Raw genomic sequence first — 14,544 nt, forward strand, 5'->3', positions numbered from 1 at the left:
GCATGTAAATACGCTACTTCAATACGGTACGACCATACGGTAGGTACCAAGAAATGACTTGCATAATGCCTAGCCGCCTGGTAAAGCTGGGTAATTGTCATTTCACATAACGAGGTCGATCTTGGCAGAAAAAAAGGGGAAAAAAAAAAAAAACAACAACCATGATTTACTTGACCATCTACCCAAAGTTAGACAGACAAGCACCAATCTCAATTGCAGTTGTACCCTGTGGCTGAATTGATCTCAAATGCTTGCCCTCTATGGGCATCATCTCTGGTCTCTGGCCATGGTAGTCCGTACTGTTTGAGCATTTGACAAACGTCCGTGCCGCTCGAGCTAGCATCGATCGATGGGCGCGAGGGAGGCATGTCCCCTGTCTGTCTATCTGGGCCTCCCGACGAAGCCACTCGAATTATGTAGTAATTACGTTTCTCTGAGGAGTTGTTTCGCGTGGGTTAATGATTGGCCTATGGGGTTCGGAGCGGTTCGGTGGACTGTCGCCTGTTCTTTCCCCATGTCCTCCCACTCACTGCCTGTCTGCTGCTTCATGACACGCAACAGTAATCTAACTCCACCTTTCAGCATGCCACAAGATTGCGGCTGATCTGGTCCGTTTACAGTAGAACAAGTTAAGCAAGTACGCCCTCTTTCAACACTTTTAAATTGCATTTAAACAGAACAACAACACGGGGGCAGCATTGTTCGCAACAATTTAAGTACCGGCCATCTGAATACCAGAAGTAAAATATGCAACCCATCATGGGTAATCGTTTGACTTGCGAGGCTTGGATCAGCTTCCCGCAGCAATGCTGACACGGGTACCTGGCGGGCAATGCATGCTGCAATCCAATGGCTGGGCACTTTGTTGGCCACAATTACCACAACCCACTGGGATTTGTTTTTGTTTGATCTGATCCAAATCCACTGTGGAAGCTTTCCGACTGTGCACATCCTCGCCCAGCACTGTCCCTTGGATACGGGACTGTCTTGGTACCTTGGCCAATGCAGCGCTGCCCATCTGCAGTAATGAGGTATGGAATTGGCTGGGCTGCGACAAGGCAGGAACCTCTCAAGCCTCCGTATTAGAACTAGGTTCTTCTAGTGGTCGGCCGTGGTAAGCGGAGATCGAGCAGCAAGAAAAAGTGGGTGTACATGATTGGTTTCGCGCCTGTTTGGGCCGGGACTTGTTGATCCTGGCCTCCTGAAGCGAACTTTGTCTATGGTGTGCAAAGCCGGCCGTTTCCTCCAAGGAGAGTGTTTACTGTTTCACACATTTGTTACTGTATGAACACTTGGTCTTTTTTATTCATTTATTCAATCTTTTGTATTTGTTTTTCTATACCTACATCCGAACGGATTAGGTGTCTCCAAACGATGACAAGGACAAGAGGACAATAGAGGGAGAAAAAAAAAAAAAAAACCAACCAAAACCGAAAGAGTGCCATTGTTACGGAGGCCAGAAGGTCCCAACGTTACAGCAGTACCCGAAAGGTTTCTCCACTTCCCCATCAATCTACCATCCCGATGATCATCGATCAAATGAACATGCCACCCGGCAAGGATGAGAATTCTATTTCGCTGTGCTGTACTGTACGGTACAGTATATATTTACATGCACGTTCAAATAAACGGATACATAGTTGTCGTGGATTGAATCAAAGACGGTCCAGGAAATCAACCAACCAACCAAGCTGCACAGCCTCAGCCAACAAACTGTTACTCCCCAAATCGGTGTCGGTCGACCGAACGGTTTCCCCTGACCGGCTCTGTGTTAACATGGACAATTCTGTTGCTTGGAGGGAGGACTGTAACGGTCTCGCATCCTTTCCGGCTGGCTGGAATAATGCAACACGGGTAGGGACAGAAAGAGGGGTAAACGCAGTAACCAGAACGATTGAGGCCAAAAAAAAAGGAAGAAATAAAGACAGCACTTGCGCTGATGTTTACTACTGGGCTGAAGGGGGGAATCTTTGGTGTGTCCCAAAAAGTGCAACGCGTGACACATTCCAACCCAGGATTGGCTAGGCTGCTTTTCTTTCAATAAAAATAAAAGAAAACAAAGAAGGTAGCTCCCAAAGTACTGTACAATCACGGGGGATATTTATTGATCGAGCTGCTTGTACTCCAAAAAGGGAGTCCAAAATCAACACTGTTATTACAGTACAGGACTTGCCCAAGCCTCAAGTGACAAGTGGCCCGACCAGCAGATAGGGCGTTTTCGGTCGAAATGCAGGCAGACAATCTCGAGTGGGTCTCCTCAAGAGGGGGGAAGTGTGAGGGGGTTCGTTGAACGGTACAAAAGACATAACCACGATAGGTGGTGGAAGGCAATGGATCCGTAGAGAATCGACAGTGCTTACAAGATACTCTTACTGTATAAGAACAAAAAAAGTCAATTAGGTACCTACATGCTGCCGTGCTGTACCTTGCCTTACAATTGCTAATTTCCCCCCTCTGCTGCTCTAGCTTCACCTGCAGCTTTTCCTGTCAGGTGAGTTGTTCAAAAAGAGGTCAAGCTGTTTGGCCTGCTTCCCCCATTCCGCCCAAATGCGCTATGACAACTAGGGGTGTATATTCGTTAGTAATACCAGTTGAGTTGTTCTGGCTTTCTGTGTTATTTGAATGTTATGTTGGGCCTAGTACAGTGATACGGTACGGTACGGGTTATCTGACGGTTTGTTTTCCCCACCTCCATCCAAAAGGTCTTTATTGGGGTCCCCAATAATTCCACTGGTCAGTTGGACTTGCTCAAATGGCAACGATAATCAATCATATCAAATTGGTCGCCAGTTCTATCTACCATTGAGGTTCCTTTGTACTCCGTAGATGTTTGCGTTGCCAGGTACATCGCTCTAAATGTTTTTGTTACGTCGTTTACACAAGCCGAACTCTGAGGCGCTGTGTAATTACATCTCATGCTTGACTGAGCTCATCTTCTTTGTGTACTAAAATAATCAACCCCCCAGTCCAGTCATGGTATGGGCAGGTTAGCTTTGGGCAGGTCCCATTCCAAGGCATTCACGGTAGGCAAGGTACCTACCTGTAACTTGCTCGGTCCAGGTAGCGTTTTCCCGTGTGTCTCAAGCCCACAATTTGGCACTCTCTACCTCCTACTATTGGGCAGGTGCACCCACCCATCCACCCACGGACAAAGTTAAGGATGGACCGGCGCTTTTGATTTCATTGTGTCCCTCCGTAAAAGCCCTTGCTTCCGGGGGAGGAGCTGACTTTGGTTGGTCCCAAGTTCCATAATATTTTCTCAACCCGCATTGTGCTGCCACCACAATCCGATCCGCTACACCAAAAAAAAACCGAGAAATCAGACAACCGTAACACCAACGCTAGTGGTTCTTACTTTTTTTGGTTCTTTTTTTGGGCTTTTTTTTTTTGTTCCTCCTTCCTCCAACCTTCTCTCCTCCAGCCAAAAAAAATCTTCACCGCTTTGCTGTTCACTTGCTTCAACTCTCTCTCGCGAATCGGAGCGCGAGGAGAGAGATTTTGGCCTACATTGTCCTGAGTGAATCATAGAAAACCCCGAGGTATCCACCCCTCGCTGTCCAACTTCGGCGATGGCCTCCTCAAAGGTACGAGAGATGCGTCGATCACTCCAGTGACTAGGCGGTTTAGAGGTGGTAGAGTTTCGTCAGGGCTCGAAGAGACCGTCGCGCCAACGGCGAGCTTCATGATTACGCGGCCACTTGTGCTTACGCGCCTCGTCCTCGTCACTCTCACCAGGAATTGCAAACTTCGAGGCCATTGACACACCGCCCACCGATCCCAACCACACAAAGTTCCGCTTCGCTGATCACTCGACAAACGCACACGAGAACGAATTCCTACTCCGCCCTGAGCGCCTCCCTCAATGCTAGCCATCGTGTCACTCGTCGGAAGAGCATGACGAGCTCTGCTGCCAATGCGGCGGCCGTTGCGGCGGCGCTCAGCGGAGCGACCGAGTTAATAGGAGAAAAAACAACCGTGGGACCCGTTGCCATCAGTGGACGCCGTAACACCCTGACAAAGTCCGGCATCTCCCGCGCCATGATGGCCGCAAGCCTCCCTACTGAACAGGCTGGCAGCCTTTCGGTCCCATCCAAGGAGGCCGAAGTTCAGGAAAAAGAGGTTAACCTCGATATGTTGGAGAGTGCGATTGACGACGAGCCGCTCGAGACCCTTCCCGACAATCCCGAGACACCGTCGCAGGACGGCAGGATGCGTCGGGCTAGTGATGGTCAGCCCTTGGTAAAAGAGGGAGGCAGCAGGAAAATAAACCGAGTTGAGCTCCGTTGCGACAAGTGCGGCAAAGGATACAAGCATAGCAGTTGCCTAACCAAGCATTTGTTCGTGCCCCGTTCTCCACCCTACCCCACCCCTAGATGGCGTCTGGCATGCGCGGCGGGTCGAGGCAGCGACTGCGGCAGGGCGGCAGTATCCGTTAATTGTGTAAAAGGCCAAATGTTGACTTGTATGTACCCCGTCCAGGTGGGAGCACACTCCTGAATGGTCGTATACCTCCAAGCTTTTGATATCGAAGCACCAGCAGGTCCAGCTTCTTGAAGCGGCCTCTGTGCTCGTAACCATGAACAATGTGTCAGAGACGACGACTCCACCAGAACAAGCGAACGATTACGCTAGCGATCGGGATTCTGCATCCCCTGCAGCTTCGGGTTACTCTGAACTGATGGATGGTCGCAGCTCGGCCGACACGACACCGCCGCCTCAGTTGGACGGGTCGTATAATATAATATCGAAACGTTACAGCAACGGTAGTGGCTTTGGCCGATCATACCAGTCGGCCGTGTCCGTAGCGTCCCTGGCGAGCAGCGCCCCCAATGGACACGGGCTCGGTCATGGTGGCCACTTCCGCCAGCTGAGCCAGGAGCACCGTCCGCCATCTTCGGGCAAAAATGCCACTGGTCAGGAGGATCAGGATCTCGCTGCTGCCGTTGAACTTCTTAGCTGCAGCTTCAACAGCAACAACGGCCATCGTGCTGTGCACCTCCCTCCAGATGCCCCTCCGGTCCCACCGCTTCCTGCACAGTATCTTGAGCAAGCAACCGGGGCAGGGTTTATCAACAGCTTTCCAAGGCACGCTCCTGAGAGCTTCCTCCGAGGGTCTCGACTCGAAAGCGAGATGCGGCACCGTGGCGATGTCAACATGGAAGAGAGTGCTGATAGTACGATGGACGATGATGACGATGACTCGAGATACCGGGCTCGAAGTGAAGATGATGACGACGGCGTGTTCGGTCGCATGGAGGTGGAATAGCGAGACTGGTCGATCGATTTCTATCGGAGTTCTTCGCATGCGGAGTTCGGTAGTAACAGGCTAGGAGATTCGCTCCCTTTTGTAAAACCTATATTGAGCCTGGTTTCAAGGTGGCTCGCCTTGACCCGAACTCTTGGCACCGAAGAGTGGACAGCCAGCTCCCTTTTGAAGTTTAGTGTGGGGAGCGACGTGTTTCCATGAGGTTAAAGCAGGAGTCAACAGAGCGTCAACGAGCACCTAATCGGTACTGGGCATACGCCCGTTTCAGGATTGAACCTAGAAAGAAACAAAGAAAAAAAAATCAAACAAAATAAGAAACCAGCGTCTACGCTATGAAAACCTACACTTGCAGACGGGTCCATGTGTTGTGAAATAGAGGATTTTTGAACCACTCCCTGATATGCACTGACAATCCGGGAGACTCTAGGAGTTTTAGCGGGCAATAGTCTCCTGCCTCGGTATTTTGTCCAGAAACAAATCCATATCCGTCATCGAGAGGATGATCAGTCCTCAAGAGGAAACGGCCGAGATGGGAGAGGAAAGACGCCCGGGTAAAATGATAGAAAGCAGATGATTGGATCAGCATGTTGGCCAAGTGGACTATCTCCACGCCTTCGATCATCTACTCCAATCTCGTTATGGTTGAGATGTAAAAGCCGACGGCATCGCACAACTTGGCCCGAATATCTCGAGCGTACTCACACCGGTCATGAGGTATAGATTGAGGTACCAAGTACTCTCTCAGCTGTTGTTTTGGATACTCAGAAAAGCTCGCTTGTATGCAATTTGAATGTATGCATCATTAAGAGGACGGTGCTCGGAAGAAAGACTTGTGCCTCCAATGTATGGGTGAAAAAAACGGTAGTAGATAGGTAAGTAGGTAGGATACTTGACCAAGGAAGATAAAAGTCTCTGTTCGGGAAATGGGAAGGGTCCAGTGGAAAATATCAGAAAAGGGAACTTCCGAGGTTGGGCCCGCACTTTTTTGTAGTCCCATGCAGAGGCGAATTTTTTTTTTTTTTTCCCTCTCTTCCAGTTTTGACCCTATCCACCCTGCCGCAAGTCCACAGTACACGCTTTAGACCTAGCGGTTTTTCACCGCTGAACCCCTTCCCCAAGGTGGCCCGGATCGAAAGAGAAAAGCGGGACATATTGCAGTGAATAAGTCATGCTAGTATGTTTTATGGTTATTGTATTTAATAATTCAAAAAGACCCCGGAATGTTTTGATGTTGCCTATCCGAGCAAGAAATGGATATTGTCAACCGTGGGTTGTGATGTTGATGTGGCCATGAGTGTTCGGTGTTTAGCTGTTGTGCGGCTGTCAATTGGTGCCAGTCAGTCGGTCAGTTGTCTGGCCAATCAAGCTGTCGTTCCCCTCTTTGGCAATTGCAAGATCACAACGACGTCACTGACATGGATTCTCCTCACACATTTCGATTGGTAGCCAATATACAGCAGAAAACACTTGGCTTCCCTTGCAAATCACATTGAATTCATTGGCATGTTGCACGCATTATTACTTTTTCCAAGGGCGATCATCTTGGAATACACTTTGCATCATTCGAAGAGAATAAGCAGAATTACGGGGCACAGCGCGCTGGTATAGTACAGACGTGCCTAGACTTGCGAAAAGCATCGCAAAAAAAAAAAAAAAAAAAAAAAAAAAACAAAAAAAAAAAAAAAAAAAAAAAAAAAAAAAGCCCCCAGCTCACGAACGCGTCAACCACTACTGCTTCAGCAGCGCGACAAGTTGACATGTCTTCAGCAGTAAGGGTCCCGACCGCTGCGGTCGAGAGCTCAGATGCAACCGGAGACCTGGCGATCAGTAAAGATGCGCGCCTGATGTTGGAGTCGACGACGCGACAGAAGAACTCTCGCCTGCCCCCGGCGCTTCGTTTTCCCCTGGTTGTCGTGCTCAGTCTAGCGTGGACAGCAGTTGGATATGGAAGCATAGCACAGTGGACAGGCGACCAGCTCTTTGCCTTTTCAAGGTCGCTGTCGCTTACACAAAGCGCTTTGCTGTTGTCCTGGAGAGTGTAAGCAAGTTCGCACGTGTACCCGAGTCGGCTTCTGAGCCGTGACTAACATTGGTTTCTGAACATCTTCAGGCTTGAGCTGGGGATAGGATGGTTCGGCGACTACGATAGCTACGACGTGGTCGCACTGAGCGTTCTATCACACGGTCCCACTGTGAGTTGACAATCCCGCGACAGGGTATCAGAAGCACGAACAAATTTGCTGACTTCTTCCCCTCCGTTGAAGCTCTACCTACTTTCAACTTTCTATGGAATGCGACCTTTGGCCTCGGCAACTTGCCTTTCGATCGATGTTCTGTCCAGCGTCGTTCCATTTGCGTTATTACGTCCTCTGTCCGCGGCGCATCTCGCTGCACCAAATGTCCCAAACCGAATCCTACTGGTAGACTGGCCAATTCAAGCTTATACCGCCCTTATGGTATCGGCCGTCTACGCGCTGACGCTGTCTTTGGCGTACGGCCCATTTTTGAGGGGTATCCTTCTGCTCAACTTTACGGGCATTCCCTCGATTGAGCCGTCCAAGACTCCCGAAGCGACTATTTGGACCATTGCGCTTTCGTTAGCCTTCGGGGTAGCTGCGCGTACATTCATATTTGTACCAGCGGTCGCCACAGGACGCGTTGCCGAGGATGATGTACTTGAGAAGTTCGACCCCGTCTCTGCGACACTAGGTGAGACGTTACTTTTCAATGCTTGGGGATTTACAGCGCAGACAAAGACCGTAATACTCCGAACCTTGATGGTCATGTTTATCAGTGGCGGACGAACTTTTCTGCAGTGTGGCTTAACAATCGCAGGGGTTGAGTTTGCTGGCGCTGCCATGTATTCACTGGTCTGGGCTGTGGCTTCCCTCTTTGCTGGCCTGGGATTGGGACTTGTGGTGGAATGAAGGATCTCGACTGCAGGTAATTTATCACGTTCGTGGGGCCTGTCTCTCAAATGGTTGAAGATTGTATATCTTTTCTTTTTGCTGGCTTAATCACCCTTTCGACCAACAAGGGCAATGGAAATTCTTAGGCTCAGACTTTGCCACATGAAATCAACTTGGAAACTAGAGAATCCTCCCATAATGTTGCTACCTCTCTTATTTTCCCATTCCTACCTTCGTACTCCCTATATGTACCTTTCACCCCATCTCTTCTTACCTGTCTGACAAGCCTCAGAATTCGTCTTGATAGAAATCTTGGGCTCATGTTCGTATGAACTGAAATCTCATGCCAACATCAAGAAACTGGTAGTTCTTGTTGCTTGTTGATAAGATAACTGACTAGCTCTTCAAGCTAGCCTGAGGATTTGCTGCTTTTCAAGTCAACTTAATTTGTAACGGTAATGCGGAGCCCTCTCCAGCTATACCTTATGTACCCTGGTACCTCAAGCTTGCAGCTGACTTGGCTGCTTTGATTGGTCGAAGCTGACCATGGTGTGCTCAAACATCCATTCCTACAGCCCCACTAATATGGGATTCAGACAACGTCGTATTAGACCCTGGTCCCGACTTGGACCCACCTGTAAGCTTGCATTACTTCGCGTCTGAAGACGGCTACGCCTGCTCGAAAGTCAATACGACACAACTTGAACGCGACGCATAACCTTATCTTTCGTCTCGCAACCAACCGCCCTTTCGTGCAGCAGGGCGACAAGATGGTTAACGAAGCGCTGGGACATGGTCAAGAATCTGGGAGGGAGCAGGAGCAGCAGCTCTCCCCTCGACAGGTTGTGTCCAGAACGATGGGCGACGTCCTCCACTCCCCAAGCCCTGGAGGCAGTCGCCTCGATATGGAATCTTTCGACATGCGCGCCGACCCCGATGCGCAAGCAACCGTCACCGACTTCTTAGACTTCACCGAGTATCTTCCGGCCGATATGACGCGCTCACTTATTCTGATCGGCGAACTCGACGAGAAATACATCAACGCTTCGAGCAACCTCTTCGGCCTGACCAAAAAGTGGGGAGAGCTACCGGGCATGTCGGCCGAAGAGCGCCCATTTCCTGCGCAGCTCAGGGCCGACATTTCGGACTGCCTCAGTCATGCCCTCAGCTCGCGTACATACGCGCATGCCGAAGCGGTGCGGATGCAGGAGAACACAACCCGCCACTATCTACGCGCCAAGACGATTCTAGCCAAGCTGCAGACCATGCTTGAGAACTACCCGACGGCTGAGGAGCAGGCAAAAAGCTCAATGCCAATAAACAAGACGCAAACCAACCGCGTCCCGCCAATTCCACTGCGCGTCGGCGATGGCCGCAAGGGGAGGGGCCGTCCCATACCGCGCATCACCGTTCCCGGAGAGGTGCTCGCACCCTACGATCTAGACTACGCCGCATGCAACTCGTCTGACAGCAGCTCTGAGAGTGAGCCCGAGGAAGAAGAGACGCCCGCTGGTGCCACGCCGGCACCTCAGCCACGCATCAAAATCGTGAAGACCCCGAAACAGCCCAAGACTCCCAAGCCGCCTAAAGCGCACAAGGATTCCAAGACCCCTGGCACCACTAGACCAGTGCCTCCCGTTCCTGCTATACCCAAAGAACTCCTGAAGCCACCGCCCGAAGGTGCTGTGATTGGCAGTGCCGATCTACCCTGGCTCCAACTGACACCCTGGGAGCTTGCCCGACTGCGGAAACGTATGAAGAAGAATGCGCAATGGCATCCAAGTGATACGATGATTGCGCGCGAGTTAAAGATGTTGGAGCGTGGACCGGAAGCTTATCAGAAGGCAAAGCAGCTGGCAGAGGAGCAGGGGAAGCCATTTGAACCTGCTGTGCCTACTTTGGTTGCCGACGCTAATGGTGTCGAGCATGCACCTATGGGGGCTCTGAGCTTGGATGCCGCTCTGGCTGCGGAAGACAGGCAGGGTAACAACCGCGGCCTGAAGCTTAACGTGGCTAAGAAGTTAAAGAGGGAGAATCTTGCCCGTCTTGCAGCCGAAGAAGCTGAGGAATCTGCTAGAAGGATGGCAGAGACTGTAAATGCTCTGCTTCACCCCAATGCTCAGCAGGCCCAGAGCCGCGAGAACGCTCCAGAAAAGCCAGCCGCAGAGACACCTAATAACAAAACCATGCGAAAGTATGGTGGACGGAAGAGAAAGCGGGACTCTGCCACCGAAGGTGACGCCGACAAAGGCAATACTGTTGTGGAGCCTTCGTCGGCCTCGACCAAGCGCACCAAGATGGAAACCCCGGTACCCCTTCCGCAACAGTCATCTGGGGTCAGCCAGAACGGCCAACAATCATCTGCACAAACAATAATTGCGTCTTCTCAAACGCCCGTGCCACCCTCACAGCCAGCCAAGGAGAAGCAGAGTGTGACCCCTTCTGCCAAGCCGTCACCGCCAGAGTCGTCACAACCAACAAGCGCAACCGGGACAACCACCACAACTGTGCCCGTCAAGCCCCCGGGCGAACTGTCATTACCGCCACAGTCACCAAAAAAGTCCACAACTCCTATTCTCCCGCCCGTACGGGAGACCAGAAAGAGTCAAGCTGCGAAGAAAGAGGCAGCAACGGCTGCGGCCGCACAGCAGCCTACTGTACCAAAGCCGCCAGCCTCACGCTCTAGTACCCCAGGCCCCGTTACCAGCAGCCGTCCGACATCTAGAGGAAAAGCGGCGAGTCAAGAGCCGCCAACTCTAGCATCGGACAGGACGCGCCGCCAGAGTACGGCACGTAACACTCCTGCGCCGGTACCGGAGCCCCAGAGGCAACCAGGTAAAAGAATCAAGCGGCCGGCACCCGGAGTCGTCAGCCGAACCAACTCGGGCGGTAGCAGCGCTGTTGGCAGACGAAAAGCAGCACCAAAGGTGACCAAGGCGGCAAGTAAGCTCAAAAAGGAGAGGGGCCAGCAAATGGAGGCGGATGTCGAGGTTGAAGTTGACGATGAGGGCAACGTCATTGACCCTGATGAGCCGCGGTATTGCTTGTGTAATGGGGTCAGCTTCGGTACCATGATTGCATGCGAGAACGAGGTAAGGAAGCCCTCCCTTAACCCGGACGCTCTGATGTTGGATGAAAGAACGAAGGACACGGTGGACTCTAGTTATCTTGGCCGAGTCAACTGGAACAGCGACTAACGCATGATTGCCACAGAATTGCCAGTATGAATGGTTTCACTTGGAGTGCGTCAAATTGGAGGCAACCCCAGCACGGACAACGAAGTGGTACTGTCCCTCGTGTCGTGTGCTACTCAACATTGGCGAGAAGGGAGAAGTCAGCGCAAGAGGTGTCAAGATGTAGTTCTATATACCCCCGGGAAGTTTTTAGCATTTGGTGGCGACATTCCCATGTTTTTTTTTTTTTTTTTTTTTTTTTTTTTTTGTGACTTTGGCAGCGAGGAGCAACAGTAGCTTTGGAAGTAACAGTTTCCTGAACCGATAACATTGTTCGATTTTTTTTCTTGTGTTTTTTTTTTCCCACACATAACGAATTCACAGCCGAGGCGCACTTTTCTCGAAAGCACCACTATCATTATTAACTGGTTTGCGTGTTCTAATATGTCTTTTATGTCCTTGCTCTCTGGGAAGGAACGCAGTAGATCTGGCTGGTTTGCGCAACTGGAACGGAGGACGGAACTCAGAGCCAGACCAATCTGATGTTTACTAAACCTAAACCATCATTTCCTTGTGACGGCAGCTACTCTAGTCTAGCGCGGTTGAGGTGATAAAGCTCACATCTGGTCTCGTCCTCGTCATAGGCATGAGCCATCTACCCACGTTGTGCAACGAGTGAGCGCATAGTGACCAAAATAAAAGCAACAGATCGAGGACTAAGATCGGCAGACGCAGTATCACAATCCTGACTTGAATGTTTAATCCGCCCAGTCAACCTTTCTCGACGGCCTACCGGTACATCTGCATTGTATTTGTACGGAGGTCCCCATTCCGGCCAAGGTTAACCACATGGCACGACGGCGGCAGCTTCGGGCCATGGGGGAAGAAAAAATGTGACTAATCTAGTCATTCCACATGCATCCCAACTCTTCTAGCTCCTTTCCCATCGACACCATGTTGAGAATAGATAATGACACAAGAAGTTACGCACAAACCAAGTACAAAAGTAAGGAGATGTAACATTCTTGAAGCACCAGCGACCGAAGCCCTGGCAGGGCGTACGCAGACATGGCTGATCTCCAGCTTCTTGGCATACAAGGGTATGGAGTCTTTGTCGGCCGCCCGCATAGTAAAGTTGGACATGGCTTGAAATGGCAGGAGACCTCATGGTGCTATCAGCTGACCCCAAATCTTCCAGTGGAAACGAAAGAAATGGAGCCAAGGAAATCGATGGCGGGGGCAGCGGTACTCCGAATTCCCGCTTCTCCAACCTAACTGACCTATGCATAAGGTATCCATGTAGATAATATGCCTCTTTTGCGTCCATCAATTTAAGTATGTTACGGCGACTCCATATGGGTCTAATTCTAGTTCTAGCACAATCTGCTGTTCTGAGGTAATTACTTTCGTACACATACTTTGGAGCCGAGCCCCGGACCCGGTTGTCATTTGCATCCGCGGAGCGTCCCAACAACCAGTTGCCAGGCAGTATAGCGGGGTAAAAGCACACCCCCCCAAAGGCTTCCCATCGATCAGGTGGACGGCTGTTATTTATGGAAGAACTTATTGATTGAGAAATTTCAGATCACACAATGTGGACGCATGTCGCCGCTATCCGTTTGGGCTCAGGTTCCTCCCATCCAGAAAACCTCCCTAAGATAAGTAGGATAAGCCAAAATCTTAAAAAAAAAAAAAGTCCAGACAAGATAATCTGGGACGAAAAACGTCAGCCGCAACAGTTAATGACTTGGGCCGGGTCAGCGCGAATGACGTCCTACGTCAGCTGGCAGATAGCTTGTGAGTTGAAGTGAGGCGCTTGGGTTAGAGGCGCAGGGGATGAACAGACAATGCACCACCCATTATGGAGCAAACTGCACTGTTTGCTGGGGTTTCTTCCTGCCCAGTCTTCACAGTGCGTCCTGCACATTCCTGACACAGACCAAGCTTGGGGGTGGAAGCCAGCCCGGCGTGCCAGGGCCAGGAACGTTGCAGGTTGCCAGCCCAATTCATTCCTACCAGAATGGATGTCACAAGCATTCCCCACTGCCACACCTGCCCGCATTGATTACGTCGGGTCGAGTCACCCACCCACCCCCAAATGGCTAATGTAATAGTACGGCGCTACTGGGACGGTGCCCACCTCCCACCTCCGGGGGTAGCCAGGTACTTGTCCAGATGCCTGCGTGCTTATACCTTATCTTACTAGACCTTGTGGCTGTTTTGTCTCTCCCTCCCCTCATTGTACCAAGTGGTACCTCCGGCAGGTACCTGACTCCTCCAAAGGGGGGCACCAGCCTTCTCTTAGTCTCGTCCCTGCCTACCTCCTTGCCTGCCTCCCGCCAGGTATCAATCTCTCTTCGTTACCCATCTCCCATAGAACCAACATTACAAGTCCCTCAGCTCACTGGCATCGTACCGTCATTTCGCTTCTTCATTCTTAGTGTTTTATAGATTTGAGAACTGCACATACCTACATACTTCCTCCCAAGAGAAACAAGATTCCAAACCGGGCTGCGCCTCTTTGGGATTCCTTATTGACTAACGACACTCCTTTGTTCTTAACGACTGGTGACTCGACCACCAATTAGTTGTACGCCCCGCTGCCACAAGCTAACCACGCCCCCATAGACCCAACAAAGTACCTACAACGACCCGGCGGCCTCGGCTGTTGTCCAGAAGCACTTACCTGCCTTTCCCGTCAATACTTTTTATTTTATATTTTTATTCTTCTTTCTAGCCTGCTATCTTTCTTTGTTTTGTTCACTGGAGAGTACGACTGGAGTTGCAGTCCGACAACCATTTTTTCCGTTAGTTGGGTAATTCCAACGATCGTCTTGTTGTCGGGTTCGCCAACGTTGCTGCATCTGCCCAAAGTATACTTTGAGTTGTACCTGGCTGCCTTTGCAGCTTGCGTGCTGACTCGACTCGCTCAACTATCAGTCCCAGCAACGCGAAGCGCGTACGAACGCACGCACTTGCCGCTCAGAGAAAGACAGACCTGAATAGGAACAGTGATTCGTACGAGAACGATTGCTGGGAGTCAAAAGGCAGAACGCCCAACTGCCTGTAATCGATAGAACGGGTCCTCATGCCTAGTATGGCTTTCCCCCCCTTCGCCCTCATGTACCCCTCCCGGTATCGGTGTCTTACCGTGCACTGTTACTGGGCGGCCCCAAATCATACTTGCTGACACAGT

The 14,544-nt window shown here is 50.9% G+C and overlaps 3 protein-coding genes across 3 annotated transcripts; all 3 read left to right on the plus strand.

The window, feature by feature from the left end:
• Window positions 1-3,569: 3,569 nt before the first annotated feature.
• On the plus strand, window positions 3,570-5,266 carry PpBr36_00457 (uncharacterized protein; the record flags this gene model as incomplete). The annotated part of the gene is made up of 3 exons (XM_029887650.1): window positions 3,570-3,584; window positions 3,637-4,292; window positions 4,480-5,266. The coding sequence occupies 3 exons, from the start codon at window positions 3,570-3,572 to the stop codon at window positions 5,264-5,266; spliced, it is 1,458 nt and encodes a 485-aa protein (XP_029752623.1).
• A 1,757-nt stretch (window positions 5,267-7,023) lies between these two features.
• PpBr36_00458 (uncharacterized protein) lies at window positions 7,024-8,193 on the plus strand (the record flags this gene model as incomplete). The annotated part of the gene is made up of 3 exons (XM_029887651.1): window positions 7,024-7,304; window positions 7,377-7,458; window positions 7,531-8,193. 3 exons carry the CDS (start codon window positions 7,024-7,026, stop codon window positions 8,191-8,193), a joined length of 1,026 nt encoding a protein of 341 aa, XP_029752626.1.
• Window positions 8,194-8,932: 739 nt separating this feature from the next.
• PpBr36_00459 (uncharacterized protein) lies at window positions 8,933-11,535 on the plus strand (the record flags this gene model as incomplete). The annotated part of the gene is made up of 2 exons (XM_029887652.1): window positions 8,933-11,267; window positions 11,389-11,535. Exons 1-2 carry the CDS (start codon window positions 8,946-8,948, stop codon window positions 11,533-11,535), a joined length of 2,469 nt encoding a protein of 822 aa, XP_029752625.1. The 5' UTR covers window positions 8,933-8,945.
• Window positions 11,536-14,544: the final 3,009 nt, after the last annotated feature.

This window comes from Pyricularia pennisetigena, chromosome 2, assembly GCF_004337985.1.
Source record: "Pyricularia pennisetigena strain Br36 chromosome 2, whole genome shotgun sequence".
Classification (NCBI taxonomy): Eukaryota; Fungi; Ascomycota; class Sordariomycetes; order Magnaporthales; family Pyriculariaceae; genus Pyricularia; species Pyricularia pennisetigena.